This window comes from Dendrobium catenatum, unplaced genomic scaffold (assembly GCF_001605985.2).
Source record: "Dendrobium catenatum unplaced genomic scaffold, ASM160598v2 fragScaff_scaffold_315, whole genome shotgun sequence".
Lineage (NCBI taxonomy): Eukaryota > Viridiplantae > Streptophyta > Magnoliopsida > Asparagales > Orchidaceae > Dendrobium > Dendrobium catenatum.
Window position 1 is genome coordinate 755,061 of NW_021318777.1, and position 18,667 is coordinate 773,727.

At 34.0% G+C, this 18,667-nt stretch overlaps 1 protein-coding gene across 5 annotated transcripts in view; it reads right to left on the reverse strand.

The window, feature by feature from the left end:
• LOC110115850 (pectin acetylesterase 5) overlaps positions 1-18,667 on the reverse strand; it is a 34,904-nt gene that overhangs the window by 14,528 nt on the left and 1,709 nt on the right. For all 5 annotated transcript variants that reach the window (XM_028693542.1, XM_020849239.2, XM_020849238.2 and 2 more), the window contains exons 4-11: positions 16,364-16,443; positions 16,148-16,237; positions 4,607-4,731; positions 4,410-4,470; positions 4,206-4,259; positions 3,999-4,076; positions 3,804-3,909; positions 3,569-3,714 (exon numbers count right to left, since the gene is read on the reverse strand). In XM_028693542.1, the coding sequence (XP_028549375.1) occupies positions 3,569-3,714; positions 3,804-3,909; positions 3,999-4,076; positions 4,206-4,259; positions 4,410-4,470; positions 4,607-4,731; positions 16,148-16,237; positions 16,364-16,443 (740 nt within the window). The remainder of the gene's footprint in view (positions 1-3,568; positions 3,715-3,803; positions 3,910-3,998; positions 4,077-4,205; positions 4,260-4,409; positions 4,471-4,606; positions 4,732-16,147; positions 16,238-16,363; positions 16,444-18,667) is intronic.

The following is an 18,667-nucleotide window of genomic DNA, read 5'->3' on the forward strand; positions in this document are numbered from 1 at the left end:
GCAAGTCTCTCCACTAATACTAGGGCAGATCCTTCCCCTCCAGAATATCGCTCCACCTATAAATTCATCCGTGAGCATCTTCTTCCTAAAAAACTAGTATCTTCAAATTTTTCACCTTAGGATCACAACCGTCCCAATTGCTTTTCCTCCTTCGAATACCTCCCCCCCCCCCCCCCCCCCTCTCCCTCCATGCCCATTGCCCACACTAGTGGGGCTCTTCCGCCTGTCAGCTAGACCGGCTCCCTTGCTAGGACAGGTTGATTGGACAGATCGGCTCAACCAATCCATCAAGTTATTGCATTATTGTTTGCATCACATATTAGATCTATCTTAAATCTCAGTCATATTTAGCCAGAGTGATGGGGAAATCAGAGCATGAATCGCATTTCAGATGCATGGCCGTCGATCTACGGCCACGATCGCGTAGATGTATTTTGAGTTATTTCATGTATTTATTTTATTATGTTATTTGTCTTTTATTATTATTTAAGTTTTTTTCCATTTTTACCCCTTACTTAAAGGGAGGTCGTATGTAAGCCCTGAGGGCAGAGTTGTCTTTTATTTTGAGTCTTATATACGAGGCTATTTATAGCCCCTATGTTCTCTTTGAAAATTAATGAATGAATATTATGAAAATTTCTTGCACTTGTGTGTTTTGAGAGAGTTTGAGAATTCTTGGAGAGAGCTTTGGAGAAATCCCTAGGGAGGGAAAACGGATCACCCACCAACCTGGAGACGGCCGGGTTCGTGGTTTGTTTTATCATTCTTTCCTTTTCAATTTCTCTTCCTCCTAGTCGTCGGATCTCCTAGCCCCCCACTTGCCACTGGTCAACGGTTTCCACCACCACCACCTCAAGCCACCTAATTCCCCACCAACCCCATCGGTTTCACCCCAACACCACCTAACCACCGGCCTCCACATCCGGCCCGAGCATGCCACTGGCCCCTAGCTTTCCTCCTTCCCTTTGAGTTATTGCCTATTTTAGATTGATGTAATTTGGGGCAGATTTTGAATTCAAATTCATCCAATTTGAAATTAAAAATCTTTCCTAAATTACTAAATCTATCTTAGAAAAGTTTCCTAAATTAAATCCTATTTGAATCTCAAATCAATTAGGATTTAATTCCAACTTTCCTAAATTCTAAATCTTAAAATAGCAACTCAAATCTCTCCCACAAATCCTTCCTAGTCCATTCATGCCGCAGTCCCCAAATCATTAAATCCAATTGGATTTATTTCCAAATTCCCTCACCCTCCTTGTTTAATCCCACTTAAGTTTGGAAAATATTTGAATGTGAACAAATCATGTTTAGATTTCAAATCTTTCCTATTTCCTCTTAATCCTATTTTTGGAAGGTCCCAATTGAGATTGCAATCACCTTAAATCTGAGATTAAATCTTAGATTTAATTCTCAATTATAATTAATGCCTTGGTCTACATTCATTGAATGCAGACACAATCTTCCCATCTCTCTCTTGGCCGGTTCCATGCGCCATCCCCCTAATTAATTTTCTTTCCAAACCTAAGCCTAAATCAAAGGGGATTAACTCCTGCTTCCCTCCACTGCTGTCCAAACAATTCCCTATCATACCCTTCAAGCTCACGTGCATCCAGAAGGAGGAAATCCTGAAAGTTTCCTCTCCAACTGGCTGTCCAGATTTCTGGACAGATTCTAGTGGCTGTCCAGTGAAGAACAGAGAGCTGTCACAGAGATTCCAGCTGCCCATCTTGCTGTCCAGTAGTTCTTGGATGCTAGCAGAGGCTGTCCACCCTTCCTAACCCCGGAAAACTGCTGTCCAAGGCCACCTGTCTGCTGTCCAGTGTTTCCAGCAGAAGTTCCCTGCTGTCCAGCCCTTTGGGGAGCCACAGTCACTGTCAGAAACTGTCCGGAATTGCTGTCACAGGGTGGCTACTTGTTGTCCAAAGGTTCGAGCTTGATTACTGTTGTCTGAGTCATACACAACGCCACCAACTACTGTCCAAGCTTGTGAGAAAGTTGAACCTTCAAGAGAGTGTTAGACCGGTCCACTGGACCAGTCCAGGCGGGACCGGTTCGGGGGCGAAGTCGCAAAACAGGCGGAGTTTCCGCCAGAACGAGCGACCGACCGCTCATATAGAGCGTTTTAGGAAGGATTTTTTGGGGGTTTCAGAGAGAAATTTGAATGTAGGGACTGTTTAGGGAATTCCTTTTGATTTGTATGCATTAAATATATGTTTTTCCTAGGGTTAGGGGATCTTGAATTTGGCTGAAATTTGAGATCTCGTAGATTTAGGTTTTCTTTGGGCTCTAGCGGCGTCTAGAGATTTGGGAGAGATCGATCCTCCTCTCGAATTGAGGATCAATTGTATCTTGCTATTTTATTCTTCTACTAGTAAAATACAAGCTTTTCTTCCAATTTTCTCTCAGCTTTTTCCTGTTTTTCCCACTGTTTTGCTGTTTTTCCTGCTGTGAACAGCAGTTTGCATCGAGATTTGCTGTAGAAGTGATTTGGAAATACTTGAAATCAAGTATTTCCTATCAGAGAGCTACAACAAACTTCTTCAACATCTCGCTACTTGTTACCGGGTTTTGATAAGGGTGAACTTCTTCCCCTTTTTATTTACTTCTCTAATCCCCCTAATCTTGTAGGTGATGGATATTCACAAGGAGCCGAGCTTCACCTTTGCCTAAGCTTAGTAAACGTAGGATTTTGTTTCGCCGTTGCCAAAGCTTAGTAAACGTAGGATTGAGTGCTTTGTTTGCTTCTAATATAATTGTTAGATTAGGGATTTTTGTTGAAAACTATTTACTTTGCATGTTATTGAATTTCTACTTGTTTTGAATCTCCAAGTGTTTGGCATGTGGCTTAGCCTAAGCGTAGGCACCCCTCTTTTGTTTTTTATCGTTGTTTTGATTGCTAATAGTGGTAATCTTACGGGCTTAATTCAAGAACTTGTGCAAATTCTTATTTCATTCCTTTAAGGCATTTAATTCTACATCACAGAGTCTTGGCCAATCCAAAATCCTAAGACTTTTTATATCATTGAGATAATCACAAATTAATTATAAGATTGAAATGGGCATTGGGCTCTAATTAACGGATGAAACTCCCACTAAAGAAGGGTCTGAGGAGTTATAAGTATGTAATCTTAATCCGAATATTGTAAAAAGATAATTTATGTGACTAAAACATAAGACCTAGGCCGCAATGAAGGTAAATTAAGCATTACTCCAATCATGTATGTCATAAGAATGTAATGCAACTCTAGGAAAGAAAGTCTTTCAACTTTTAGCCTGTGATAATATGGACATTTTCATCTTTTACAATTTAGCAAGTAAAACCTTTCCATGTTAAATAAATGATCACTATTAACTTCATCCCAATTATGTGGAGTAAACTTTATGAAGCCCATTCCTCGTTTATCCTCGTTGATGCTGCATTATATGAACATCTTCTTCATCATAAAAATAACAAACTTCTCATATGCACCAATTATATACAGCAACTTTCTTAAATTGCCAAAAACTTATAGCTAATGATAAGGTAGCATGAATCATGATGATAAAATAACAAAAATGTATCAACCTTATTACTTAATCTTGGAGAAGTAGGTGAGTGCCATGTGATATTACTCATCGTTTGGCAGTGTACAAAGCAGGAGTTGATAAACATGCCCCCCTTTTTATTTCGCTGGAATTTGTTCAAGGAATCAAGCAAACTTTTCCTAAAACCTGTGGAAACATAGATGTGCTTGAATTCCAAAGTTAATAAATAACACAAAGATAGCTCTTGCATTATATGCATGCTCTAAGCTCACTACCATGCAAGATTTCAATCTGGTTAGAATTACAGTAGCGAATATTCATCGTGCACCTCCTCCATTGTCCTCCAGGATCAGATTCTAATGGTGCCAAAATATGTTGAATCTGAAAAGGTAAAAAATGGTTTTGAAGGGTGTGCATTCCAGGAATCAGGCATCACAAATAAAAGGGAATATCAATTATAAGCACTTTACCTGCCAAAAATCATAAGCTGGGTTGAGAATAAAAAGCGGTGTATTTATTCTTTTGATAAGCTCGTGAGGAAAGAAGCACTGACATTTAAAACATAATAACCAAAACTGAGAATTTTGAGCACCATAATCAACAAAAGACAATAATTAATCAATTAGCTAATGACAGTATAAGTGTATAACAACAAGTAAAGATGATAGAAGGTATGCCTGGGGCGGCTCTATAGCTGTGACGCAATCATTAGGCAAACTTTTTGCAACACCCTGAGAATAAAATTGTCATGACGGGAATGAGCAAGAAGGAAAATTGCTGCTTCTTTTTTTTTTCAATGGACATCAGATCTAGTATAGCATAAAAAGTGAACAAACCCATGGACATCGGATCTAATCATCAAGCATAAAAAGTGAACAAACCTGGAGATGGACAACTTCATTAAAAAAAGACCGAACGGTTTCTTTTCCAGAAATGTCTTTTCTGAAAAAAGAGACCAGTCGAGAAAAAAAAAAGAAGACAGTAAATTCAAAATAACTAAAATTCTTAAGACTAATGGTAAAAACCATTGAGAGGAAAAAATTCAGAAAATGAAAGAATTTGCTAACAAAAAACTTACTCATCAAGGAAAAAGCCAGCATCTGCAAGGCATTTGACCGTGGCGTCCTTTGGCAAACGGTTGCGGAAATTATCACAATGTATGAAGGTAGCAAGACCACCAGCAGAACATCCTGTCAGAAAAGCCTGTAGACTGTAAGAATGTATTAGGCTTGTTTAGGATAACTTCACCATTTTTTTCAAAGGAAAACTGTTAATAAAAATAGTGTTTGTTATTGTTTTGGATGGCAGCAACCATCGGTAAAATTAGTTGTGGAACTATTGTGAGAAATACAAAGTTTTTGAAATTGTGGATATTATAGACATTTTTGCTTTCTAGAAACTTGAAAAACAGTTTCCTTACAGCTACAATACACTAGAATGTCTAGTTGTGAACAGCTACTTATCATTAAAACAATTTTTTAAGAACAGCAAGTTGTAGCCAAAAAGATAGGGTTGCAGCAATCTGTAAATTAAAGCTGTGAAAAGCTTCCCCAAGCACACCCAAGAAAATTGTCCAGTTTTTTTCTTGCTTTTTTCAAAATTCACTTTAGAAAATATAATTTTATAATTTTGGGGAGGCAAAATAAAAATTTTGGTTGAAAGTTGCCCAAATGAAGCCTTAATGTTATGAAATAATTAAATAAAAAGATGGTGAGAGCACTTGAAGGTAACATACAACAACAACAACATCAAACCTTTATCCCACTATATAGGGTCGGCTACATGAATCATTTATCTCCATTGTGTATGTTAAGAGTTAAATTATCATTTAAATCTAATAAAGAAATGTCATTTCTAATTTCTAACCAAGTCTTTTTAAGTCTACCTCTACATTTCTTAAAATAAGTCAAATCTAATACATCTATTTTCCTAATTGGGTCATTGAAAGGCCATCGTTTTATGTGACCAAACCATCTAAGGCAACTCTCTCTAATCTTATCTTTCACTTGAGCTACTCTAACCTTTTCATGTATATGCTCATTTCGAATCCTGTCTCTAAGAGTAAAGCAACTCATCCACATGAGCATCCTCATCTCTGCAACACTTAATATTATGCTTCTCTTTTAATTGCCAACATTCTACACCATAAAACATTTTAGGTCTCACCACCATCTTATAAATTTTCCCTTAAGTTTGAGGGGTACTTTTCTATCACACAACAAGTCAGACGCATTCCTCCCCTTGAACAATCCAATTTGAATTCTACTAATAATATATCCTCATCTATTTCACCATCACTTTGAACAATAGACTCAAGACATCTAAAATGTGTACTCTCATTAATGACGTGATCGCCCAACGTCACAATCCCCTCACTAGATCTATTACTACTAAAATTATACTCCATATGTTCAATTTTAGATCTACTCAAAACAAAACCTTTAGACTCTAAGGTTGACCTCCACAATTCAAGTTTACTTCAACTCCCACTCTAATCTAATCAACAGGAAGAAGATCATCAGCAAAAAGCATACACCAAGGTACCGTTGACCTTCGTTTTGACATGAAATCACTCAGTAATTTGAGTAATTTCTTTACGTAATTATATTTTGGAAAATAAAATTCTGATGAGATAGAATATTTATTGCATTCATTAAATATAGCTTTTTTATGTAATAATTACATTCATTTGTTAGCAGTGGGAATGAATGTCAATCTTATACTAAACAAATCATAGGATGTTCTTATGTTGATTATAATATACATGAATGACATCGATTTTGTTCGTGAAGAAGTTAATTGTCAAATTCTAACACATATCTCTCTCTTCATGTTATTTGCAAGGAAATGTGGAGATACTTGGACAGTTAGCTTGGGCTTCCTCCTCCCTCCATCTCGCCTTTGCAAGGTGAGAACAAATCGGCTTGCACCATTGACTTACTCCGATGAGGAAAACTACCTAAAACTTAGAGCCCCTAGGTTTCAAAGCCTTGCATGTGTATAGGATCCCCTAAACTTTAGGTTCTTGTAGAAACGCTGCATTTCATTTTCCAAGCCCGATAACTAGCTAGTGAGTAGAACTTTACTCGTTAGTAACAAGCTTAAGAATACGTAGCTTTGATTTATTACCCACATTTAGCATTTTTCCTTTGATTTTCATGAATCATGATGTGTATAATAAAGTAAACTGGTTAATACAACAACAACATCATCAAGCCTTTATCCCACTACGTGGGGTCGGCTATATGAATATTTTTTCTCCATTATGTCCTATTAAAAGTCAAATTCTCGTTCAAATCTAATAAAGAAATGTCATTCCTAATATTTTCTAACCAAGTCTTTTTAGGTCTACCTCTACCTTTCTTAACATAAGTCAAATCTAATACCTCTACTCTCCTAACTGGATCATCGGAAGGCCGCCGTTTTATGTGACCAAACCATCTAAGACGACTCTCTCTAATCTTATCTTCTACTTGAGCTACTCCAACCTTTTCACGTATATGCTCATTTCGTATCCTATCTCTAAGGGTAAAGCCACTCATCCACCTGAGCATCCTCATCTCTGCCACACTTAACTTAGTATTATGCTTCTCTTTTAATAGCCAATATTTGGCACCATAAAGCATTGCAGGCCTCACCGCCATCTTATAGAATTTTCCCTTAAGTTTGAGGGGTACTTTTCTATCACACAACAAGCCCGATGCATTCCTCCACCTCAACCATCCAACTTGAATTATGCTGATAATTTCCACATTTATATCACCATCATTCTGAATAATAGATCCAAGATATCTAAAATGTGTACTCTTATTAATGACTTGATTGCCCAAAGTCACAATCCCCTCACTAGGTCTATTATTACTAAAATTACAATAGATCCAAGATATCTAAAACGTGTACTCTTATTAATGACTTGATCGTCCAAAGTCACAATCCCCTCACTAGGTCTATTATTACTAAAATTATACTCCATATATTCCGTTTTAGATCTACTCAAGCGAAAACCATTATACTCTAAGGTTGACCTCCATAATTCAAATTTACCTTCAACTCCCTCTCTAGTCTTATCAACAAGAAGAATATCATCAGCAAAAAGCATACACCAAGGTACATCCTCTTACAAATGTCTAGTGAAAGTAAACAGGTTATAATCCAATATAATTAAATCAAATTTATCAAGATTAAATAAATGAAAGATATTGATTAATTTAAATAAGTTTTAAAAAATATAATCTAAATAAATTAAAATAAAGTGAATAAGATAAAAATCAATAAAAATTAAATAAGAATAAAATAAAACTCCAAAATAAAATAAAATAATTAAATGAAATTAATTAAAACTTATTTAAAATTAAAATAAATTATTAAAAATTTAAATAAAACTAAATGAAAACCATCAAATAACAACAACAAGCCTTTATCCCACTATGCAGGATCGGCTACATGGATCCTTTTTCTTCATTGTGTCATGTTAAGAGTCAAATTCTCATCTAAATCTAATAAATAATAGTCATTTATAATATTTTATAAAGAAGTCTATTTAGGTCTACATCTACCTTTCTTAACATAAGTTATTCTAATACATCTACTTTCCTAACTGGGTCTGGAAAGGCCGTCGTATTATGTGACCAAACCATCTAAAGCGACTCGCTCTAATCTTATCTTCCACTGGAGCTACTCCAAGCTTTTCACGTATATGCTCATTTCATATCATGTCTCGAGTAAAGCCAATCATCCACCTAAGCATCCTCATCTATGCAACACTTAATTTAATATTATGTTTCTCTTTTAATGGCCAACATTCTGCACCATAAAGCACTACAGATATCATTATCATCTTATATAATTTTTCCTTAAGTTTGAGAGGGATTTTTCTATAACACAACAAGCCCGATGCATTCCTCCACTTCAACCATCCAACTTGAATTCTATTAATAATATCCTCATCTATTTCACCAACATTTTGAACAATAGACCCAAGATATCTAAAATGTGTACTGTTACTAAAGACTTAATCGCCCAAAGTCACAATCTTCCCACTAGATCAATTATTACTAAAATTATACTCCATATATTCATTTTAGATCTAATCAAACGAAAGCCTTAAGACTTTAAGATTGACCTCCATAATTCAAGTTTATTATCAACTCCCTCTCTAGTCTTATTAACAAGAAGATGGGGAGGATGAGGAGTAAACACCACAATGAGGAAACAAGCAAGAAAGTAAAAGCAGTGGAAAAGTAAAAGACACCAAGATTTAACGTGGAAAAACCCAAAATATGGAAAAAAAATCACGGAGACACACCACCCCAAGAAATCCATTATGAAAATTTGGAGAAATAAGTACAAGCTCTCTTCTCTCTCACTCTCTCCTTGCTTCATTTCTCACATACATTGTTCTCAATATATACTACTCAAAAAATAAGAGAAAGGCAGGTAAAATAACCTCAAGGGATGCAACCCTTTAGAAAAAAGGGAAAAAAACTGTCTAGTCTGTTTTACAATGCTACGGTGCTAGTTTAGGGTGTTGCGGAGCTGAAGCCTCTGTCTTTGCACTTGAAGCCAAGCAGGGGTCCCCCCCGGGGGCCCCCCCCCCCCCGCGTACACAACAAGCTTTGAGGTCCGAGATAACAGAATAACTAGATTGATCAACATAATCAAATTCCACACATAATACGAAAAGCATACACCATAGTACAACATGCAAATGTCTAGTGAGAACATTCATAAATGAAGCAAAAAATATATGGGCTTAAGCCTAGTCCTTAATGTAATCCAACTGAAATAGGAAAATACTTTGCCAAACCACCTTCTGATTGAATACAAGTAACAACTCCTATATAGAAAACCATCAAACAAAAAATAAATTTCAATTAACTTGAATTAAATTTTGATTATTAATTCAATTTAACTTGGTTTAATTAAATAAATTTATTAATTAAAAAATATTAAATAATTAATTAAAGGACCACCATACTTTATATTTGATTTATTTGGAGAACATAATAGCATTGAATTCTAAGAGTCCTTAACCAATTTTAAATTACAAAAAACTCTTATGCATTGTATTTAACTTCATTTGAAAGATACACATGCATTAAATTTGGGCAATATTTAATAAATTTTAAATAAACTAAAGACTTTTATGCATTGTATTCACTTCCTTTAGGAAGACACAATTGTATTAAATTATATTGAATAAATTCCTAATGAATTTATTTTTTTTATTTAATAAAAATTAAAAAATAATTAACTGAAGTTATTGCTGTGTAACCCGGGCTTATGAGGCTATTAAATTAGCCCCAAGGATGATGAAATAGACCTCATAACCATGGTGTAAAATACTTATACATTCAAAGTGTTCATATATTATGCTTGCTTTCTTTTGGAGGGCATACGTGTATTGAATTCAATTGGCTTGTCTCTCAAGTCACCTAATAAATTATTAATAAATCTCAAAGACATTAATAAAATTTTAAAATATTAAAACTTAAACTTAAATTAAAATCTCCATTGGCCTATAATCAATAAATAACTTCAAATTTAAATAACTTAAATATCAAACTTATGACCTATCCAAACCACACAGCTTATACACACACTAGAATATGTTTGTTATGATCACTAACTCTAGTCTTTGGCTAGGTCATAGAGTATTTGATATGATACAGGTACATTTGCTTGGAGAGTATCATTGATGTGTTTGTTTATTTTATATATTATAGATGTCATACTCATGCTTTTTACACACCTTACTTCACAATGCACTCTGCTTGCATACATACATTTATCATTGTTGCTCAAGTAAAATATCAAAGTAGAATATACAAATGATGCTTGTAAAAGTAAAGATTCAATATAGAATGTATCTAAGATTGGACGTAAATTGTAAAGTGCCATCATAAATTTGTATTATTTCAATTTCAAATGTTATAAAATGTTCAAAGATGTTTGCTTACATAAATAAAAAGGGCTCCAAAAGATAATTCCCCCCTTCTTTGAAGGATGTTCTTTTTTGGAACCTTATAAAAGACTTGGAGCCAAAAGAAAATAAGCAAATGTATTTGAACTTAAATTCATAGGAGTAGAAATCCAAGCATGTAGTGGTGGAATTTGTCACCTTAATTTTCAGCAAACCCTGTATTGTATTTATGTTTCAAATAAATGAATAAAAGATTTTATTTATGCATTTGTTTTATACACCATGCATGAAGTTAGTTAGATACCCTTGTATATTTAAAAGTCTCAATTAAATTTTCTAAATTAAAAAAAACATTGATTTCGTAGGATAGAGCCACCCTATCTTGCATGCATAAGGTGATTAATTGTATTAAAAATGTTAGATAACATCTCACTCTAGAAAAGCGTAAGCCCAGATTGTACACCCCTTAGTATGTCTTTTCTAACTCCTGATAAATTCTAAATTTATAATTTTTTCAAGGATAGTAAATCAATCTTTAGTCTTCTAAACTCAAATTTTTAATCAAATCTTCAAACATTTAAAAAAAATCTAATCTTCACTAAAGAGGAAGAGAAGGGACTATCTCCTTTAGATTAGAAGAACCTAGGAATCCTAATATTCATTAAACCAATAAGAGAATAAAATAGCATATTTAATCGAGAGTATTCTTAGGCCAACACCAAGATGTAATTAACTACAGGGCTTGTGCCCGTGGGAAGCCGACACCAACATCAAATAAACCCTCTTGAGTTATTGTATCGAGTGGAGGAAATCTCGTGACTATTGAATTATATATAGTATTATTCAACAAAATGTGTAGGCGAAAGCCACTAATTTTCATGGATAATCATATGTAAAGGTCTACCACTGCACTATCCTATGAGATAATAGGATCGTACCCCTTACATTCTAACCCCACTAATAGCATCCTTTCAGAGACCCACAGGTACAACCTTTTGCAAATGTCTAGTGAGAACATTCATGACTAAAGCAAAAAAGATAAGGTTTTAAGGCTGATCTTTGATGTAATCTAATGGAAATAGGAAAATACTTGGTCAAACCACCTTGTGTTTGAATACAAGTAATAACTCATACTTATATATCCTTAATGACTTAAATATAAACATTAGTAACCCTTTTCTTTTCTAAAACTCTCCATAGCACTTCTCTTGGAACTTTATCATTTGATTTCTCTAAATCAATAAATATCATATGTAGATCCTCCTTATTCTCTTCATACTTCTCCATCAAACCTCTCAACGAATATATAGCTTCCATAGTAGACCTACCTAGCATGAATCAAAATTCCTTTTGAGAAACATTAGTATCACGCTGCAACCTATGCTCCATAACTCTCTCTCATAGTTTTAAAGTATGATACATTAACTTAATTAATCTATAATTCGCACAATCTTGTGCATCACCTTTATTCATAAAATTAAGAATCCATACACTCATTCTCCACTCATCTGACATCTTTTTAGTCTTCAAAATAATATTAAAAATTTTAATAAGCCAAGAAATTCTTTCATCTCCTAAGCATTTCCACATCTCTATTTAAATATCATCAGATTAAACAGCTTTTCCACACTTCATTTTCTTTAAAGTTTATAACTTCGATTTTACTAATATGTCAATAAAAATATAATTTTTTATTTTCATTTAGGGTGATAAGGTCACTAAACTCAATCGCATTCTCATAGTCTTTATTGAAAAGTTTAAAAAAAAGTATCTCAACCACCTTTATTGAATATACTCTTCTAATAAAAGTATTTTTTATCTTGATTTTTAATACACTTCACTTGAACTAAATCCTTACTACTCTTATCTTTTTGTTTGGCTAACTTATACAAATATCTTTCGCCCTTCTTAATATCTAATTTATTATATAAATTATTAAAAGCTAAAATCTATGCATCCCATATTGCTTTCTTAAGCTCCTTACGAGTCTCTTTATATATTTCTCAATTATCGGAATTTTTAAATCTAAACTAATTTTTATAACAATCTTCTTTTTTTCTTACATATTTTGATTCCACCACCAACTATTTTACTATTATCAACTTTTTCTTTATACTTTAAGAACATCTTTTACAACATTCTTAATATCATAGCTATTTTTTCTCACATAACCTTAGTTTCCATATGCACAGACAAAATCTAAAGATCTAGGATCTTATCCTCAAAAATAATTTTGTTAATATTTTTTAAATGTCCTCGTCTAATTCTATAACAATGTTTTAGTTTATTTTTTATTTTTTCCCCTTCATTTTAAATCAAAAACTAATAAGCAATATTGGGTACATAAACTTTTACTCGGAATAACTTAATCATCTTTGCAATCTAATCAATTTATTTTTACTATATACATTCTTATAAGTGATGAGATGTTCATCTTTTTTTAAATAAGGAATTAGCAATTACAAAATCATAAGGTAAAAAAAAATCTAATATGGTCTTATCGCCTTCATTAATCGTTACAAAAATTTTAATTTTAAACTCATATCCAAATTAATTATGGGAGCACAAGCACTTATAATATTAATAATCTTAACATCAACAATAATATTTAAAGCTTTAATTATATCGTCAATTATATTAATTTTTATAATTTTATTCTTTAAACTCCTATCTGTAATCACATCTACATTATTTCTAATACAACTCTTACAAGAATATCATAGTTTAAATACTAAATTATCAATCTCCTTAACATTTTCTTCAACCCATTTAATTTCTTGAATGCATAGAATATTTATATTCTTATGAATCATAATATCTACAACAACAACAACATCAAGCCTTTATCCCACTACGTGGGGTCGGCTACATGAATTCTTTTTCTCCATTGTGTCCTATTAAAAGTCAAATTCTCGTTTAAATCTAATAAAGAAAGGTCATTCCTAATATTTTTTAGCCAATTCTTTTTAGGTCTACCCCTACCTTTCTTAACATAAGTCAAATCTAATACCTCTACTCTCCTAACCGGGTCATCGGAAGGCCGCCGTTTTATGTGACCAAACCATCTAAGGCGACTCTCTCTAATCTTATCTTCTACTGGAGCTACTCCAACCTTTTCACGTATATGCTCATTTCGTATCTTATCTCTAAGGGTAAAGCCACTCATCCACCTGAGCATCCTCATCTCTGCCACACTTAACTTAGTATTATGCTTCTCTTTTAATTGCCAACATTCGGCACCATAAAGCATTGCAGGCCTCACTACCATCTTATAGAATTTTCCCTTAAGTTTGAGGGGTATATTTCTATCACATAACAAGCCCGATGCATTCCTCCACTTCAACCATCCAACTTGAATTCTGCTGATAATATCCCCATCTATTTCACCATCACTTTGAACAATAGATCCAAGATATCTAAAACGTGTACTCTTATTAATGACTTGTTTGCCCAAAGTCACAATCCCCTCACTAGGTCTATTACTACTAAAATTACACTCCATATATTCCGTTTTAGATCTACTCAAGTGAAAACCTTTAGACTCTAAGGTTGACCTCCATAATTCAAGTTTACCTTCAACTCCCTCTCTAGTCTTATCAACAAGAAGAATATCATCAAGAAAAAGCATACACCAAGGTACATCCTCTTGCAAATGTCTAGTGAGAACATCCATGACTAAAGCAAAAAGATATGGGCTTAAGGCTGATCCTTGATGTAACCCAACCGAAATAGAGAAATACTTGGTCCATCCACCTTGTGTTTGAATACAAGTAATAGCTCATGCATACATATCTTTAATGATTTGAAAATAAGCATTATTGACTCCTTTCTTTTCAAGAACTCTCCATAGCACTTCTCTTGGAACTTTATCATATGCTTTTTCTAAATCAATAAATATCATATATAGATCCTCCTTATTTTCTCTATATCTATATGATAAAATTTTATTAATTTGTCTGTAAGAGAACCTATATTCCATGTTCTTATTCTAATTTTAATTTCATGGACTAACTTCTTTATCCACATCCATCCATGATAAGGAAATCTTTGTCTATTTAACACTACACCCGAACGTCGGTGCAACGGTCCTTGCACATTTGTTACTGTATTCAGGTCATACAGTATGTCGCTTTCAAGAAACGCCCTAGCAATAACACAATGTATTAAAGGATTCATGTCATCATTATTCGACAAGTTTTATGCTGGTTGTCAACTACCTAATGCAACCTCCACTTTTCTCATCCAGGACTTGAGACCTAGCAACGGCAACATTACCTAAAGGTAACATAGTTTTTTTTTTTTTTTTAGAGTAACATAGTGAGAGAGAAAAAAACTTATTAGGTTTGAGCATATAAAGGTTGGAGATGTACCAATAGGGTATGGCCAAGGAATTATGTCAAGATTATAAACAAAGGCACATGAATCAAAGTTTTGTGGTAACACGTGCAAATCAAAGTTAACACTTTAGTTAGCACTCGATTATAATAACTTGAGGAAGGAGAATGATCCATAAAATTGACCCCAAATAGAATGTATAATGATGAGGAGGATGCTGGTGATGATTAGAGTAATGATAAAGTTGCAAGTAATATTTCATACAACTAAAGTACCTTAAAATCTCAAGTAATACATGATTAAAAGAAAAGTTTTTATGATTAACTAAGGTTCATATATTACAATTTTAAACAAAAAGGATGAGCAGACATCACCAACAGCTTTATTAAACACTCATGACTAGGAATTTTTATTGCGTCCTCCCACCTGACGCATCTTTACGTTTTCTTTTATTTCCCGCCCATTTCATATACATTACCACGGGGTTAAAGCGTATGGGCTAACGTCGGGTCAATAGGGTAAAGTTGTTGCCAGGTGTCGCGTTATCAAGGCTTACCGAACGTAAAGATGCGTCAGGTGGGAGGACGCAATAAAAATTCCATGACTAGGCCACATAAACTCACAGCTGCTCTCCAAGGTTAAATAAGCATCAATGCATAAAAAAAGCCAAAAAACCGAACAACCACATGCTTGAGTTTAAGAATAACATATACAACTCCAAGCCTTAAAAGAATCGTTGATCTTATTTCCTTCCAAAATTAAGGGCATCTACGCTTTGAAGAGTTTCCATCGATCAAGATCACATCAGAATTTTTCAAGCAACATTTTTATGACGATAAAAACAAGTCCTTCTATGAGGCAAACCAAGAAGAATAGAAACATTAAAATCTTGAAAAAAACATATGTCTATAATCTTCAATAAACTTTAATTGATTTTTTCTCCTATAAATGATCAAATTTCAGAACCAACATGATAATGCCCTTTAATTATCTTGTTCAGAACTTCAGAAAGTAGCACCCATTTCTTTTTAAAGTGCAACTGTGAAGCAACAATATATATCTGATTAAAAGCTAGATGGCCACACAAAAAAAAATCATAATAGTTTGAGAAAGTTCTGAGAAATGGTTTTAAAATTTTAGTTTAGTGAACAGTTCATGGATAAAACAGTTAAGGTCCAAACCGTAACTTAATCTGCGCTACAAATTAAGAAAAAAAAAAACCAACATATGCATAGGCCAGTGTAAACCAACATATGCATAGGCCAGTGTAAGGAATTGACTGCATTCTTTCCAATAGGAGGATCATATTAACACGAATTTATATGTGGTTACGTAAAGTCAAGCAGTAATAAAAAGATTGACCTGCTTTGCCTTTGCAAGTCCCTCAGACAGGAGTTGATCAATAATTGCTTCCCAGACATGTTGACCCCTGAAGAACAGTTTCAATCCACTCTACACAGCATAATCAAAATAATGCAAATAAGGGATGTGCTTTTAAGACCAAAATCATGTTGACTTCTGAAAGAGAAAAGTCAACTAAAGGTCCATGATATGTAGATTTCCTCATATGGCAACAACCTGATCTTCACTCTCCACGTCCCCGGCAAAAGATGCGCCATCACAGTACCGCACCTTAACTTTATTCCAGTTAAAAAAATCTGAAAGAACAAAAAAAACCTAGAGTTATTCATACACAGGGAGAACAGCATATGCTAAACATGACAAATAACATAGAAAAAGAGAGAAAGAATATGAAGATTGATATACAACAAAGAAAATCAATTACAATCAGCACACAAATAGGTTTGGCAAGAGGTCCAAACAAGTAAATGATGACAAAAGACTAGAGTTTCAAATGCGACTTAGAATAATATAAAAGGTTAAAACAAAAGAAAACTGCAAATCGATGGATACTAATTCATTCTTTTAGCAAAAAAAAATCCACTTTTAGTGTATGAACAGTAAACAAAGCAATGTAAGAATCATTCAAAATCTAAAATTCTACAAGAAAACAATGTCATTAAAGGGTGTATCATTTAACATGAGATTATAATTAAATTGAATCACATGTACAATGTGTTGACCTCGATTTTCGCTCAAGCACTCTCGAGCACCTTCGATCGGCTTATGGCTAATCGTATCTATAACTCCATCTGCTCTTCCATCGGCCTGCTTGTGTCGATTGTAAAGGCCTACGACCATTTTGTCCTACGGGATAGTGTGATCGTACTCTTTGCATTCGAACCACACGAGCGGAATCCTTTCGGAGACCCACACAATGCTTTTCAAACAATATTAATTATCATGTCTAGCATGACAACTACAATTTTTATACCACCTTTCCCTACTCATATCAAGCAGATATAACCATAATATTACTGCAGCTCAAGCTCAGAGTATTGATCACTTGACAATCCCACCTACCAACTTAAAGTCCTATTCTCTGCCATTTATGACCTAATGCTCCTCCATTAGCAGTGTTAATCAAAGTGGTGTTTCCCCTTCTAGGTCCTTATCCGATCTGCTTGGATCTCAGAGATCTTAAGGCATATGGATACAAAAAGTCCAATAGGAACAATAATTTTATTTCTAAATAGAAGAATCCTTTTCAGGCACCACAAGTGAGATTTTACAATGTCAACTATTATTTATTTTTTGGATTGCTGATGCATGGAAAGTTACTGAAGCTAATTTCCAAACCAAAATTTGGTCTGATGAACCTTTGGCCTTTTAATTCTACTCATGAGACTGCAATTCATTAGCTCACCCAAAGCTACTTTGCCAATCTGATTAGGCGGTTCTCGAAAATTTTGTTCACTACTTCACTTCTCCATCTCCCGTACATGAGAGATGAAAACATAGTCCAAATGGTAAAGACAAGGATAAGCATTCAATGTAGCAAGGCTTACATGGGCATTTGGTATATTACTTCGTGCTCCGCTTAAAAATTCGTTAGAAACAAAAAGAATAAATTTCCATTGTAAAATCACCCCAAACTCTTTTCTTTGCTAGAGTATCACTAAGCTTATCTAGTTCAAGGCTGAATTATTCCACTACAAAGTTTTTGAAGAATTTGAAGCTTACCATTCAGGGATTGTCTCAGGATAATTCTATTTCCATTGAGATTACTATCGGAAGGTAATATGCAATTGGAGATGCTGTTAATTCATCCAACTCTTTAGTTGACAATCCATGGTCAGACTTTGAAGAGAGCAGGGAGTAGACAAGAAGGGGCTAGCATCTTCCTATAATATGAAATTTCTTTGCATATGAAATCTTCATTGCCTATAAAATATGAAAAACATGTGAAGAGCTAATGAAAGAGTAGAGAGATGGAGGAAAATATACAACACTACAAAAGGAAACCTTAATAGTCCATGTGATACATGAAAACTGAGGAATTTCATGTTGTATCCAATTACTTAGCACTTGGGCATGCCCAACATGGCATGTTGGACTAAGGATGTGAGTTTCAAAATAAACCAACTAATCATATCAACCAATTCAACTCGAACCAAACAAACATTATTAGGTATGGTTATAGCCTTGTATGAGTGTGGTTTGTAATAATGTTAAACGATATAAGACCTAAAAAAATTTGGGTCAGATTCTATATGACCAATGAACTAAAAAATGACTAATTTATGACTTGCATGAGAGCTACAAGTCAGCTTGACACAATATGACCAATCAAAACAATCGATTAGTAATCCTTTGACTCAGTATGATCCATCCACCAATTAATTTTAGCCCTATTATCACCCAAACCAAACCTGGTGGTCACACTTAATAGAGCCTAAACCAACCCCAACTAAGATTTAAAACCTAAAAATGACTTTTATATTGTTTAATTCAACTAAGAAGTTATACAAGCCTAGTTAG